The 16,402-nt window shown below is 42.1% G+C and overlaps 1 protein-coding gene across 7 annotated transcripts in view; it reads left to right on the top strand.

Annotated features, from left to right (window-relative positions):
* The window catches only part of UNC5D (unc-5 netrin receptor D), a 647,952-nt gene that overhangs the window by 616,490 nt on the left and 15,060 nt on the right, over positions 1-16,402 (top strand). For all 7 annotated transcript variants that reach the window (XR_008377393.1, XM_053578669.1, XM_053578673.1 and 4 more), the window contains 2 exons: positions 3,949-4,113; positions 12,447-12,625. Coding sequence is in view for 6 of the 7 variants with exons in the window: in XM_053578669.1 (XP_053434644.1) it covers positions 3,949-4,113; positions 12,447-12,625 (344 nt within the window). In the remaining variant the exon portion in view is untranslated. The remainder of the gene's footprint in view (positions 1-3,948; positions 4,114-12,446; positions 12,626-16,402) is intronic.

The following is a 16,402-nucleotide window of genomic DNA, read 5'->3' as shown; positions in this document are numbered from 1 at the left end:
CAAAGAAAGTGAGTGTATAAAAATGTAGTGATTTGAAGAAGATAGTTCATTTGAGGGCTAATGAAAAGAGTGGAGAGGCCAGGTATAGTGGCTCATGCCTCCTAGCACTCTGGGAGGCCAAGTAGCTTGCTTGAGCTCAGGAGTTTGAGACCAGCCTAAGCAAGAGTGAGGCTGTCTCTGCTAAAGATAGAAAAACTAGCCAGGCGTAGTGGCAGTTGCCTGTAGTTCCAGCTATTCCGGACGCGGAGGCAAGATGAATGCTCAAGTCTAAGCGTTTGGCGTTGCTATGAGCTGTGATGCCACAGCACTCTACCCAGGGTAAGAGAGCGAGACTCTGTCTCAAAAAATTAAACAAAATAAGAATGGAGAAAATGAGTCCAGGACAACAGAGGGTGAAAGTCTTTGAGGCTAGATAGGAGAGTATGTTTAACATGGCAGGCACCAGGGGGCCAGTGTTATCCTCCCCACAGAGAAAGAAGGTGGCTTGGTCACACCCATTTGGAGGTAAAAGACCATGATGCACTCCCTGAAGAGAACCAATTTCTTTTTGTTTCCCTCTATCATCAAGCCCATCCTTAGCTCTGTCTAGTAGAGACTGAAGCCAGGATGGGTGAGTAGTTTACTGCGGTCAGCGCTGATGAAGTGTGCTGGACGTTGGAAGATTGGAGAAGAGCATCCTTGAGAGAGATGGTTGTAGTAAGTTTTCCAAAGGTAAAAATTGCCACAGAAGCAAAGGCCAAATAAAATGATTTGTCGTGCTTAGCCTTATGTTTACAGGGTTGAGGAGGATAAGATACCAGAGATGTTGCTATTGGAGCCTTCCACAGGGACGTGGCAGCTGGGCCTGTGTGGGCAGGTGGGATCTTGTAGGCAGAGAAGTGTAGGAAGTGGACGTGTGGAGGAAGGTGTGCTCTGGTGTGCAAAATGAAAGAAGGCTCAGGAGGAGAAAGATGGAAAGAATCACATTAGACAACAAGGAGAAATGGCAGAATTTGGAACTGAACTCCTAACATGTGCTGGCTTCATCACCAGCCACATTCCAGGGTCCCAAACTTCCAGACTTGATGTGCACGTTATAGTTCAGATGAAAGACCGTTCTGGAGTGTTTTAGGGAAGTGACTTCCTCTAAAAGTTGCCGAAAGTCTCCCATCACTCAGAAGTGCCCTGTGCTGCAGTGAGTACTACAGGAAGGAAGGAGAGATCGTAAGTAACACTTTCTGTATAGAAGAAAAGGGGAAAGAGATATTGGGAGCTGGCCTGGTGCTGTCAGTAGGTGGTACGAGCAAGTTGCGCTGGAGCCAGCAGCTGCCTGGGTGATTATTAGCTTGGTGCTGCTCCCAGCACTGCCCCAGGGGACAGCCTCCCTGAGGAACCTAGAGTGACACCTTTCAAGTTGCCCAACTCCTAACTGGTTTCCAAGAGAATTTCTTCACATCAAAGAGAATTGTTTGGTCAAGGAAACAGAGAGCATTCAAGGCATTTCAACCAAGGAGATATTTAATCGAAGGATTTATGTGCTTGCAAAACCTTTGGGGGAGCCAAGGTCAGAGAAAGCCTCTAGTGATGGTAGGAAAGAAGCAAGTTCAGGGAATGGCACCAGCATGGAGGCAGTGGCTCGTCGGAGTGACCAGAAGTCCCTGTACACTTATCTTGTGCTGTCAGCAAGAGCCTGTGAGCCTGCAGATGGCAGGGGAGTCACGATGCCTTCCTCACCTCTTCCCCCTTCCAAATCCAGCACGAGTGCATCTCACTAGCAGAATGGACATCTGGACTCTCTGCCAGCACGGGGGGGTCTGTAAAATGAAGCTGGTGGCCTTCCATATAGGGGAGAACAGAGAATAGCAGAGATAATATTGGATACTTACAGCACATCTTATACAGGAATGACGTCAGTGAAATACCAGGCGGTGTCACACCTGTAGGCCTCTTCTGAGTCCTTCCTGTACTTCTTGAGATGGAAGTGCATTGCTTTTCCTTTGTTTCAGAATGAATAACAAACAAAATAACCCACGAAAGTCTTACCTTTGATGCTGAGATGCATGAGGGAGTGAATGTTCAACTGTGTTCTACATTCCAAGTGTTCACCCGGCCCTCGGTCTCCTGACCATGTGCTGGCTTCATCACCAGACACATTCCAGGGTCCCAAACTTCCAGACTTGATTCGTGTTTTGTCACTTTTCAATTTTGCAAGAAATTGTATTCTTAGCAACTGGTAAGAGCAAATTAATGGAGGAACGCGAGGATGAGGCTGGGTATCCATGGTCCTTGGGAAGCGCCCTTGGCCACATCTGAGTAAGAAGGAGAGACTTCTTCTCTTTCTTAGTACATGAAAGATTTCAGTGACTGATTTATTTCAAAGTGTTACGGGGGTATAAATATTTTTGGTTAAATGGATCACTTTTATAGTGCTGAGTCATTGCTATAATTGCACCTATCACACAGCCAGTGTTCATTGTACCCCTTAGATAGGTTCTCATCCCTCCCTTCTCCCCCTGCTGGATTTCCACCGAGCTTTACTGCGCTCTGTGCACGTGAGTGCTCCTCCGTTAGCTCCAGCTCAGTAGTGAGTTCAGGTGGTGTTTGTTTTTCCAGTCTTGAGATACTTCACTTAGAATAATGGTCTCTAGGTCCATCCTAATTGTTGCAAAAGGCACTAAGTCATCCTTCTTCGTGACTGAGTTGTATTCCAGGGTGTACAGACACCACATTTTGTTAATCTACTCGTGGAATGAGCGCTTGGGTTGATTTCACAAGTTTGCAATTATGAATCGTACTGCAATAAACAGAGTACAGGTGTCTCTTTAATAGATTGATTTATTTTCCTTTGAGTAGACAGCCAGTGGAGGGACTGCTAAATCAAACGGCAGGTCTACTCTTAGTTCTTTGAGGTATCTCCATACTGTTTTCCATGGAGGTCTTAGTAATTTGCAGTCCAGTCAACAATATATAAGTATTCCTTTCTCTCTGCATCTATTCCAGTGATTTCTACTTTGTGTTTTTGTAAAATGCCTGAGCACAGGGCGGCGCCTGTGGCTCAAGGAGTAGGGCACCGGTCCCATACGCCAGAGGTGGCGGGTTCAAACCTAGCCCCGGCCAAAAAAAAAAAAAAAAATGCCTGAGCATAGTTCAGTTGATAACAAGTACCAGCTAGTGCTGGGGAAAACGAGTATCCATACAGGTTTTATAATCTCTCTCATTTGGTAAAAATTACTTTTGCCAATCAATTGTCTGTAAGTCCTTGGAAAATGAGAACCGAACTTGAAATGTTATTGTTGCTTCTTATTGTTTATCTTAGTACCATGCCAGCCTTTAGTAGGCCCCTTATATAATCGTGGAATGGACAAATTGAACGAGAGAGTAGCTGGCAAACTAGATCACTCGTGGTGGCCTGGTGTGTCTGGGTGTCTCTCTGGGATGTGTGTATGTGTGTGATGTTGCAGTAGATGTTAATTTTTCTGCTCGGTACATTATCAATACTGTGTTCTCACACCATTGTGTGTGAGTTTGTGGTGTGGGGCTAACTTTTCATTTGCTTAGCATTATTTTTATTTAAGTGAGAAGATCTCCCCCACCTTAGGTGTAGGTAGAAAGATAAACCACAGGAGTCTTCTAAAGGATGTATTTTTTTTTAAGGGGAAAAAAATGATTACTTTTCAATGATATTCTTTCTTATTGTGTGTGTCACCAAGTGAGATCTGAGCTCTTGTGGCATGGTTTGGGATTCAAATGTTATCAGTTGGAATTGACGTTAATTACTTGTGAGCTGCTCATTGTATGCTGGAACGCTGTTCCTCCAGCAATCCCACCACAGTCGCTTAGGCTTATCTCTGCTGCGCTCAGCACCGCCACCATCAGCCTGATTGTTGCTGTGTAGTCTCTCCTGGCCATAGTGCATCTCAGCCGGCTTCTGCACACGCTCCCCTCTCTCCTGTCCCGTCTTCCCCGCAGGAAGTCCCGTTCTCCCGCGTGTGGTGCAGTAACCGGCAGCCCTTGCACTGTGCCTTCTCCCTGGAGCGCTACACGCCCACCACCACCCAGCTGTCCTGCAAAATCTGCATCCGGCAGCTCAAAGGCCATGAGCAAATCCTCCAAGTACAGACATCCATCCTGGAGGTGAGTCCTTCATCTACTGGTCATCTGACCCCCTTTGTAAAGGACGGTAAGAATAATCACACCACGCCTATCTTAGCCATGCTATTGGGCTTCTGAAAGAGCTTCAAATTGCATGAACTCTTAAATGTCATTATCACTTAATAATAAGGGAAAATAAATGTTTTCTCAGATGAGGGATTGAACTGAGCTTCCCACTGGACAGAGAACAACTCAAGGCCTCAGAGAGCTTATGTAGACTATGAAGGGACCTTTGGAGAAGGAACTGGTCCCGGGCTTTTTATACATAAAACCACAAGAAGTCTCAGCATCCACAGTAGACTTGGAATGCCAGCTGGGATTCACCACGGGCTGACGCCAGCTAGTACAGTTGACATGCACACCACAAAGAGGCACGAAGGTCACTGTTAGGCCATTTTTCTGCTGATTCTGGCTCGTTTCCCAGCACTCGGTGTCCATGTATATGTTATTTCACCTTTGGGGCCGGGGCCCTTTTCTTTTATTTCCCCATGCTCTCCAGACTCAGGGTTCTGCACATCCAGACCTTCATCAACCTACATCCATCAGCCCAATAGTAGAAGAACAGGGTTGATAATAACCTTCTGCTATTTTCCATACCAGGTGCAGGGAGGTAAAATGACTTTGTCCAGGTTGTACTACTATTGTAGGACAGAGTTAAAAGTGGGACTCAAACAAGGAGCCTTTGCCAAAAGACACCTCATGGCAGACTATGGCTCTGATTTGCCCTAAACCGCTTGGTGAGTTCATGGCTTTGAATGTGAAGCTTATAAAGTACAAAACAGTAATCCCTCCTGAATAGTTATGCAGGGGTAGAGGCAGACAGTAACTGTGGGGTGTGATGCTTTTGTTTAGCAGTTTCAAGGTCATTCCTGCCTAGAATAAGAAAATACACATTTTTATCATTCACTTCTACAAGTTATTAATATATAAATAATATAGGTTTACTCATTTAGGCAGAAGATTCAACATATTCCTATGTATACAAGTCAATTGCAGGATTTTTTTTTAATTTGTAGCAGTATAGTGTGATCATGTCTCTCCATTCTCATTTGAATTCATTGTTTATGCCAAATGGGTATTGCTAATTTCCCAAATAGTTTTTCTGAAGAGGTGGTGGCTTTCTGAAGGATTGTGCCTTAAATTGATAGCTGCCTTAACTGACATGTTTGTGTAGCATCTGCATTCATTATTGCCAATTAGCATTATGTGTTAAAGTGGTTTTGATGGAGAAGGTAGATCCAGAAACCTGGGGTGGGGTATTTTTAGAGCCCCTTTTTTGAACAGCCATGGCATATTTAACACAATACATTTCAAAGTAAAATAAAAAATGTAGCAAAGTTTTAAAATAAAGAAACTCCAAGAAGAGCTGGTGTTCAGGAAGCAAGCCCTAATGATGCCTCTGATCAGGGTGCCCTAAATACCTGGTAACAGGCCAGCAAAGGAACTCCAGCTTTGAAAGGTTGCTTTTTAAGGCCCCCAGATATTGGTGATCAACTTCTGCGATTATAAGATATCTATGTAAGAGAAATATGGGATGGCTGGCACGTGCTGGTATTTTTGCTCCTTGCTTAAATTCTTGAAGTGCGTGGAAGGAAAATTAGCTAATAAACTGAGTCTTATCCCTTATTCTCCAATTTCTTTACTAATGCTTCAGAAGTTCACAGTCACTTTGAAATGACTTGAAGAGGATAACATCACAGTGTCTTGATAATGGGAGGCAAACATCAGATTAATATTTAGATCTTCCTTGTTAGGCTACAGTCTCCAGTTTGAGGGCTGCTGCATTCCAGAAACTTTATTAACCCTTTGATCCCATCTAGGAGCATGTTAATTAATTGCTTCAAGCATAACTGCGGGATTAGGCCCAGTCCTCCTGTGTGTTTCTATCACTTTGTAATACACTTTATTTCTTAGACAAGTCTAATTTGATCTCATTTTCTGTGTCAGAAAAAGACTAATAACTTTTGAAAGCTGCTGTATTTCAGGTATGTTTCCATTGGCCTTCACATGTGTCATATAACCATCACAAATCTGTCTCCAGGAGCTCAACCTTCTTACCCAAGATCATGGAGCTATCAAGGTATCAAAGTCCGACTGCCATAGGATGCTCCTTCTGGCACCCAGTCAAGGCACTCTAATTTATTAGCCTTACCTGTGGGCCTTGACCATGATGTGAGTCTTGTCTTTGGGTTCAGGAACTAGAGACAAATATCACAGCTCCAGAAATCAATCTTTAAGATATATAAAATTGATATATTTTTTCTTTTAAAAATTCGGTTTTATTGGCTTCCTGTCAGTTTCATACACCAATAACCACCCCAGTTCTTTTGAGCCTTTTTGTGTTGTGTCCTTAACCCATTGACTTTTATTCTTTTTTTTTATTAAGTCATTTGTACATAGATCACAAATACATTTATGCCATTATGGGATTCAGTGTGTTGATTATTTGTACAAATTGGAGTGCTTACATCCTACTAATCAACATAGACTTCACCTCATTTACCCAATCACAGCATTAAGACATTTGTGTTGTACACCTGATAGATCCAACTTGTACTTGCAATGTGCTCCATAGGTGTGGTCCCCCTACTAACCCTCCCTCTATGGACCTTTCCCCTCTCCCTCCCCTTCCCTCCTTCATCCTAAGCTATAGTTGTGTTTCATTTTTCATATGCAAGTGTGAGTGATTATAAATTGGTTTCACAGTACTACCGAGTATATTGGATTTTTTTTTCCATTCCTGAGATACTTAACTAAGAAGAATATTTTCCAGCTCCATCCATATAAACATAAAAGAAGTAAAGTCTCCATTTTGTTTAATGCTGCATAGTATTCCATGGTATACGTATACCACAGTTTATTAATCCATTCATGGGTCAATGGGCACTTGGGCTTCTTGCATGACTTGGCAATTATGAATTGAGCTGCAATGAACAATCTGGTGCAAGTATCTTTATTGCCAAATGATTTTTGGTCCTTTGGATATATACCTAGAAGAGGAACTGCAGGATCAAACAGCAGGTCTACATTTAGATCCCTGAGAGTTCTCCAAAATTCCTTGCAAAAGGAACGTACTATCTTGCATTCCCACCAGCAGGGCAGAAGTGTTCCCTTTTCTCCACATCCACGTCAACATCTGTAGTTTTGGAATTTTGTTGTGTGGGCTACTCTTACTCGAGTTAGATGGTATCTCAGAGCAGTTTTGGTGTGCATTTCTCAGATGATGAGCATTTTTTCATGTGTCTGTAGGCCATGTGCCTGTCTTCTTCAGAGAAGCTTCTGTTCATGTCCCTTGCCCACAATGAAATGGGATCACTTGTTTTTTTCTTAGTAATAAGTTTGAGTTCTCTGTGGATTCTGGTTATTAGACCTTTCTTGGAAATATAACTTGCAAAAATCCTCTCCCATTTTGAAGGCTGTCTATTGCTTTACTTAGTGTGTTCTTGGCAGTGCAGAAGCTTTTTACTTTGATCAGATCCCAGTAATGTATTTTTGATTTTGGATCAATTGCCTGGGGTGTCCTCCTCATAAAGTATTCTCCCAGGCCAATTTTTTCAAGCGTTTCCCCTGCACTTTCTCTAACAATTTTTATAGTTTCACATCTTAAATTTAAGTCCTTTAACCAGTGAGAGTCAATTTTTGTTAGAGGAGAAAGGTGTGAGTCCAGTTTCAGTCTTCTACAGGTCGCCAGCCAATTCACCCAGCACCATTTGTTGAATAGGGAATCTTTCCCTCAATTTACATTTTTAATAGGCTTATCAAAAATCAAATGATGATAAGTGTCTGGGTTCACCTCTTGGTCTTCAATTCTGTTCCATACATCTAGCTCTCTATTTTTGTGCCAGTACCATGCTGTTTTGATCACTATCAATTTATAGTATAGTCTGAAGTCTGAAAGCGTGATTCTTCCCGATTTGTTTTTATTTCTGAGTAATGTCTTGGCTATTTGAGGTTTTTTCTGTTTCCATATAAAACAAAGTACTAATTTTTCCAGGTCTTTAAAGTATGACAGAGGTGCTTTAATAGGGACGTGTTAAATCTGTAGATTGCTTTAGGTAGTATAGACATATAAAATTGATATTTAAAATATATTAGATCAGATGAAACTAAAATCAATGTTTAAGTTATATGTTATTAATTTTAAATTTCTCAATGGAATGGTGATCATCATTGAAGATATTTGACCCTGTTCAGTATACCATCTGTCATATCCTTTCATGCCTCTAATCCAGTGTTTCTCAACCGTTTTTGTCTCACAGCACACTTGAATCTATAGTTAAACTTTCACGCCACACAAATTATGTTGATTTAAAAAAAGAGTAAAAAAATATATACTTACCGTGCTTCAAACTTCTTTCAAAAATAATGTAATTAGTTATCTTTAAATTTTTTCACAGCACACTTAAGATCCTCTCGCAGCACATAGGTTGAAAATCACTGCTCTAATCCTTCATATCTTTCTTATACTTAAAAATTATTACAGTGACCAGTAGATCTTTTTTACTCTTTAGAGTAGCCATTATTGTGTCAATCTTTAGAAGTAGCTTGAGTCTTCTTAAATTTAACCCTATCAAATTACCTTATGGTCATTGCCAACTGATACTCTATAAAGTATCCCTAGTCTAAAACTGCCAAATATTGAAAAGAAGAATCCCCAAGCAATTTATTTGGTCATTCCTTGTTAATGTAGTGTTAAAGAATCTTTATTTTTCAGTAGAAAAAACTTAAATGGGAATCTTGTATGTTACAATTTTCCCTTCAAGCAGCACTCTTATCTTTCTTCCAAAAGTGGTAGAAGTTGGGGGATAATTTGTCTGTTACAAAATAGAAGACTTAGAATTTCTCATTGATTTATAACTCCCTGAGCTAAGCAGGTAGCAGGAGCTTATCTGAGATGTGCAGAGCATGAAAATCTACTGTTCCTCTGCATGTTTAATTTTAACAATCAGAAAATGTGATGTATCTACAGGGTTCTCACTACTTGGCCCAGACGTCTTTTAGAATGCATCATAAATGTTACATAAAGTGTCATCCTTATGCATAGAAAATATTTAAATTTGGAAACCTTAAGAAGGAAATGGGGGCTTACCTAGTAAAGCGTAGTAAATTGAAAAATTACTTATTTTTAGATTCAGTGTCATGTAATGTTTTATTCACCTTCAAATAAGAGCACTTTGTCCAGCTTTTTCTGAAGACGTCATTGCATCAAGGTGGTTCTTCTGCCAACAGTAGTGACAGAGCTTAATCTACAATTTGCAGGTGCTGTGAGGTTTACCAGAAGCCAGTCTGCCTCGTACGAGTCTTTTGCACAGACACTTTTAATATTTTCAATTTCATTGGCAAGCCTGGGGTTAATACCCTTTGGTGTCATTTTGCAATGACAGGTAACGCTGTTAACTTGCACAGAATTATTATTATTATTATTTTTTTTTTTTTGCAGTTTTTGATTGGGGCTGGGTTTGAATGCGCCACTTCCAGCATATGGGGCTGGCGCCCTATTCCTTTGAGCCACAGGTGCCGCCCCATAGAATTATTTTTTAATTTTCCTCTAGTTTATACCATACTCTTAAGTCAGAAAATATGCAAGGAAGCTATTTCTACTTGATTTGCATTTTTAGATCCTAGAAGAAATTTTACAAACCATGATAAAAAATGATATATCTTGTAACCTATTTTAAGCCGTAAGGGGCTGAGTTGGTTTATTTTATAACCATGCAGTATATCAGAACAGACTTGTTCATTCTGCCCAGAATAACTACCCAAGCCACCAAAATCCTATTCAGTTGATACTGACCTATCCTTCAAGGTCACCTTAAGTGTTTGCCCAGTGGAGTCTTTCCTCTTGTAAATCCCTGGAGCATGATGCTCATGTCGCTTAGAGGATTTTTTCTTTAGCCACCGTGCTCTGGGGAGCTCTTGGTGCTTGTCTTGAAGCAGGGTGATGTAGTGAGGTAACTACTAGTATAGTTATCAGGACATTCGATTTATAGGTTCAGCTATGTCACAAACTTCCAAAACCTGTGTGAGGTCCTTAAAAATGCAAAGGACTAATTAGGAAATTAAGGCTGAAACAGTTAACGTAGCATCCTTAACCGAGCTAGGAAGGGTTGTGTCTTAATCCAAAGTGAGGTCTTTGTGGTTCTTACAAGCATGTTTTTCTGTTAGACTAAATACTAGAAGAGCTTTGATGAGAATTGCTGTGTAATATTCCAGGCATGAAACTGAAACCAGTAAGTAAACGTGTATCATGAGTTTCCGAGAAGAGGCTGCCATAGGCAGTATTTCTCAAATGTGTTTGGCCAGGCATCTCTTCTGAGATGGCCTGTTGGAAACGCTGGGTTAAAACATTGTTTCCAAAACACAGCCCTCGGAATGTAACTGTGTTAAATAGTTTAGGCAAAGAGGACCTGCCTTGGTCATTAGTGAAATCTTCGCATCAGCTGGGTTCTCAGTTCTGTTTTGAACTCCCCAAGTCTGATGCTCTGTGTGCTGTGTGGGCCTGGCCGCTGGCTGTGAAGGGCCCCTCCATGCCCGCGGCTGTGGTGCCCACACGAGGAAGAAGTTCAGGGCAGGAGGGTGGTGGGTTGCCTTTTCTCAGCACAAAGGATAGCTTCTTGGGGGTTAAACAGTTCTAACCAGCCCTTGCTTTAACCAATCTAGGATGTGATGCTTTAATTACTCCCTTGTGTTAGTTTTCTTTTGCTTCATCACAAATTACCTCAACTAGCAACACAAAACAATATCCATTTATTACCCCAGAGCTCTTGCAGGTCAAAAGTCCAGGCATGGCACAACTGGGTACTCAGATGAGGAGCTCCAAACCTGAAACCAAGGTGTTGGCCAGACACTCTCTTATCTGATGCTCAGAGTCCTTTTCCGTGTTCATACAAGTTGTTCGTCTGGTTTGGTTCCTTGCAGCTCTGAGACTGAAGTCCCCATGTTCTAGCCGGCAGTTGGCCAGGGGACATTGTCAGCCCCTAGAGTTCCCAGCTGTGTCCCCCCCCAATTAGTGCAGTTCACAGCAGGCCATTCGTTTTCTTCTAGGCCAGCCGAAGCAATGCCTCCAGATGGGAGCCGTCTCTTCTCCGTTTTTACGACCACCTGATTAAGTCAGCCCCACCTCCCAAAATTGCTCTTTTAATTAATTCAGAGTCAATTGAATTGGGAATTTAATGACATCAGTAGAATCCCTTTTGTCTTAGAATTATGAGGGTGATTCAGTAAGATATTTTTCAGTCCTTAAAGTTCTGTTAGTGCACCTAAACTTAGCAGCAGCCAGGGCAATCTGGCAGATTTCTGTGTGATTTCATTCTGGACATGATAAAAGAATTGCTGTGATGAATTAAGATACCAAGTCCTCAGGCCGAGGCGGACGGATCGCCTGAGCAAGAGTGTGACTCTGTCTCTAACAATAGCTGGGTGTTGTGACGAGTACTTGTAGTCGCAGCTACTTGGTAGAATGAGGCAAGAGGATCACTTGGGCCCAAGCGTCTGAGGTTGCTGTGAGCTGTGACGCTATGGCACCAGGGCAACAAAGTGATACTCTGTCTCAAAAACAAGAAAAAAGATAGCAAATCCTCTTTGGATGGCTTTAAATCAGAAGTGTGGTGGGCAGGCAGTACTTGGGCACCTTCTAGGCTATCCACTGCCAGGCCAGTCTAGGTGTTACCTCTGACTCATGGCTCACTGTGTTTTACCAAAGTGATTTTTAAATCCTGAAACAAGACCAGACTATTTACTATAAAAGCACACTTTAGGACTGGGGTGGGGAAAAACTTCAGGATAATGAACGTAGATCGTACCCTGTAGCTTCCCTACAAGGTGCTCTCGAGCTAGTCCTCTGATGAACCCTTCATTGCGGTCAGTTATGACTGTCTCGAGCTAGTCCTCTGATGAACCCTTCATTGCGGTCAGTTATGACTGTCCTCCGAGGGTCACTCCTTACTCTGGGCTGAAATCTGTCATTTGGTAGCTTCTTCCTACTGCTACTAGAACTGTCCGAGAGCCCCCCAAAGTCTAAATTGTTCTGTCACCTGCCAGATCTTTGGATGTTGGAAGCTGGTGATTATGACTCCTCTGAGCGGAAGCTGGTGTTGTAAATCTCCAGTACACAATTTATTAGGCTACTAGAGAAGTTCTTTACTGTCTTAGAAGAAAAAGGGACTTATCAATATATTTTATAGAGTCCAACACAACAGGCAAGCGTTTTGCACAATGTGTGTTAACACAGATTTTCTATTAAAAAAAAAAAAAAATCTGTTGATGAGTAACGGTTTCAGCTGGATCTGAACCAGGTTTCTTTATTTTGTTCACAGAGTGAAAGAGAGACCATCACTTTTATTGCACAAGAGGACAGCACCTTTCCTGCACAGACTGGCCCCAAAGCCTTCAAAATCCCCTACTCCATCAGACAGCGGATTTGTGCTACGTTTGATACCCCCAATGCCAAAGGCAAGGACTGGCAGATGTTAGCACAGAAAAACAGCATCAACAGGTAATCGGGGGCAACTTTCAGAAGAAAGACAATTTTAGTAAGAAAACTTTGAGAGTAAAGTGGGCTAAGTGTCACCATGCGGTCTCCGGGCCCTGAGTCCTTTTTGCTTTCTTCTGGCCGTGTTTCATGTGTGGTCCCAACTAAGTAAGTGGGAAAAGAACTAGAATGTGACAGTGCGTGGAGCATTTCCAGCCACCTCATTCTACTTTGGGGGATGTTATCGAAAAGCCTCACCTTGGCTCTGCTGCCAGCTCCAGGTTTGCTAAATGGGGGCTTAGCCTGTGTCATCTTCATGCCTGTGTGTCGCACAGAAACAGAGAAGCAGATTCCTCACAGCTCCTCCCACCATCCGGCAACCAGAATGCATTATTTAACCCCTAATGGGGGGAAATGTGCTCACCCTGAGAACCAGGTGCCCGAATACCAAAACTAAAGGAAGTATAAGGATGATAACTCACGTTTGAAGCCAGAGGGTGTTAAAGAAAGAAAGGTTTGCCTGGGCATGGTGATACGACCCCTCTAAACTTGCAGTTACGAGGAGAACAGAGACAGTCACGTAGGCTTGGTGCTGTTAGATGAGAAAGGCAGGCGGGTGCCTCCCAGGCAGCACTGATGGGGGGCAGGGGTTGGCTCAGCTTAGGGACCTTTAGCAGAGAGAAGATATTGACAAACCAAATCACCCATCTCTCTAACTAACTGCCACCCCCAGTGCCCCAAAATGAATAGAAAAGACAGTAAGTTTTGCCAGGACCATTTTACTCCCTTTCCTTTGGTACTATGGGTTTTTTTCCTCCTTTTGAGGCAAAGCCTTATTTTCTCACTGTGTGACTTGCTCTGTCATTTTCATCTTTTGTTCTTTGTTTTCGCCGACATCCTACCTCATCTACCCAAGGAGGGTAGATGTCTGCCAAGGAAGGATGGAGTAAAGGGAGACAGAAGTCAAGAATGGAGCCAGCCATCTACTCAGAGAGGAATGTCAAAACAGGAGGCATCACAGCAAGGGAGGACTGAATTTACAGACAGGCAGGCCTGAAAGGCAGATATTGAAAAGGAAAGAATACAAATATGTACACTGGGGGGAAATTAGTTTGAATATTTCCCAGCAACTTTGGGAAAGTTGAGATCAAAAGATGAGATGTCGCGTATGGAACCAGTGAACATCACAACTCTGTCAGGCTCACTCTCTGGTCAACGTGAGGACAAAAAAATGAAAAACTAACTTAGAAAATGTAATTTGGTTAAACGAAACAAAACACAAAGAAAGCACTGAAAGGGGACGCGGAAGATCTGGATGGCAACTCTAATTGTGCAGCCAATCCCAATCTAGCCCATTGAATCACTTCCCATCCCTACATTTCTTTTTTTAGAAATAAAATTCATGGAATCTGAACTAGGTTAATTCTTCAATTAATTCTGGCTACAAATGTTTATGATTTTTAAGTCACCATTTAGAAAAAAAATAATTGCCCCAGAATACCTATGTACCCAGGGACACTGCTGTTGATTTCCTGAATGAGCACGAGCATGTTTTGCCTTTTTCCCTTTAATTCTTCATTTATAGTATAAATAAGAGAACTACAGTGAGTGCCTCCGAAGTCATCTATTTCTGACCTTGAACAGTAAGGAAAATGCATTTCAAACTGGGAGACAGTTTAGCAGAGTTCTGTGTCTGGGACAAGGAACATCGAGGCTGTGCTGGAGCAGGATGCCCCTCAGTGTCTGGGTCATAAAATGTGGGTTGTGCCCTTGGTTTTCTTGTTTTTGTTTTTCCCTAAGACCGTATCTCCTGGAATGTCTAAATTTTTTTTACATAAGCAGGTCATATAACCAATTTTATGGGAAGATTCTAATGTGGTGCCCGGGATATGTGGATTCTCAGTAAATGTCAGTTGTACCTCTTGACATTTTCACAATTAACAGCAAATTAGAATAGCAGGAATTCCCGTAATTCCCTTTTATCTTTAAATCATAACAGTTAACATATGCAGTCTCACTGAATGGCATTTCCTTACCTTTCTTTATAGGTTTATTCTTTAAAACTAGAAAATGGTTTAAATTAGGGATCAGCAAACTGTTTTTTTCTGTGAAGGGCCAGATAGCAAAGAGGCCACACGGGGTCTGCTGCATCTACTCAGCGACTGTTAAACTCTGTGCTATCTCGGTAAAGAAGCCAGAGGAAATTACTGAAACAAGCAGGCCTGGCTGCATTCTAGTGTACTGTACCTACAAACACAGACAGCATCTACTCAGCAACTATTAAACTCTACTGAAACAAGCAGGCCTGGCTGTGTTCTAGTGCACTGTACCTACAAACACAGACAGCATCTACTCAGCAGCTATTAAACTCTACTGAAACAAGCAGGCCTGGCTGTGTTCTAGTGCACTGTACCTACAAACACAGACAGCATCTACTCAGCAGCTATTAAACTCTACTGAAACAAGCAGGCCTGGCTGCGTTCTAGTGCACTGTACTTACAAACACAGACAGCATCGTGCATATTTGACAGTTTGATGTTTCCTGACTCCTGGAATGTGCCTGCCCTCATTAAATAAAACTCTTTAGGATCACGTTGCCTTGGTCAGGATAGTACTTGGAGCAGAGGCCCCGTTGTTCAGCTCTGGATCCAAGACTCTTCAGCGTAGGGGCAGGACAGGGTCCGCTTCTGCAGGCTGCTGTGGTTACAGCAGAGACGGCTATGTGGAGAAACAGAGTAGGACAAGACGACTCCAAGCCGTCTTGCACCCTTATCACCTAATCCTCTTTCTGCTTTTCCATACTCAAGTTCCTTTTATGGATCCCCTCAAATTTTCAGACACTACCCATCACAACTTCCTATTGTGTAGTACCGAATTGCTGGTTTTGTTATCTTACAATTCCAAATAATATATTAAAAGTATAGAATGATGTTTAGTAAAACATAGACATCTAAAATTGTCTATATGTCAATATTATTGGATAAGAAAGCCGTTTCATCAACTCTGGTATCACAACAGAAAGATGACCACACAACACATATTCTTTCCATTCAGAGAATTCACCGACCTCAATTTGTGACTATACTTTTACCTGACTCTTTCCCCTCCTTTCAATTTCAAAGAGTGTTAAAAAGCTACTAAAGCAACAGCTCTCAAATTATGAAAGAAGAGTTTGCAAAGGAAGTGGAGAAGAAACATTTGCTTTTATTGTATTGCCAGTGCAAATGTTTTACTTTACTTTTGGTGACTGCAACTGTCACTAATGATGAGCTTCCTTTTTGCCAATGAAGTTTCTACTTGGATCTGAGAAGGAAGGAACAGACAGGGATATAAAGTTAAAAGGCTTGGCAAATGATGAGAATGTGAGAAATGTCAGGGGTGTGTCCTGGAAGGCTGGCAACACAGTTGGTCTTCAACTTGCCTGCCATACGGATCTAGCTGAATAAGCCGCATTACTCAGCAGAGAATGTCGTAGGTAACAGCTGCCATTACAGACTCTGCGAGCAAACTCTGCTATTACTCAGCATTTCGAAACTGGGATTGCACATTTGTTCTGTAAATTCAGCGGTCGTGACTCTCCCCTTCAGCATTCTTTGCCACATCTGATAGGCAGGTCGGGCATGGACCATGTAGGGGTAGGGGACTGCTGAGAACTTAGCAGATTAAATATGAGAGACAAACTGCTTTGGGTAGAAGTATTCCCCCACTTCTAAACTTTAATAATACCTGTGTTTTTTAATTACAGTTGAATATACCAAAATAAAACCATCTATCTACTTAGGGGAAATTCAGTAAATATTT

This window comes from Nycticebus coucang, chromosome 24, assembly GCF_027406575.1.
Source record: "Nycticebus coucang isolate mNycCou1 chromosome 24, mNycCou1.pri, whole genome shotgun sequence".
Lineage (NCBI taxonomy): Eukaryota > Metazoa > Chordata > Mammalia > Primates > Lorisidae > Nycticebus > Nycticebus coucang.
The sequence above is the reverse complement of the archived record's forward strand: the minus strand, read 5'-3'. Positions and strand labels throughout refer to the sequence as shown.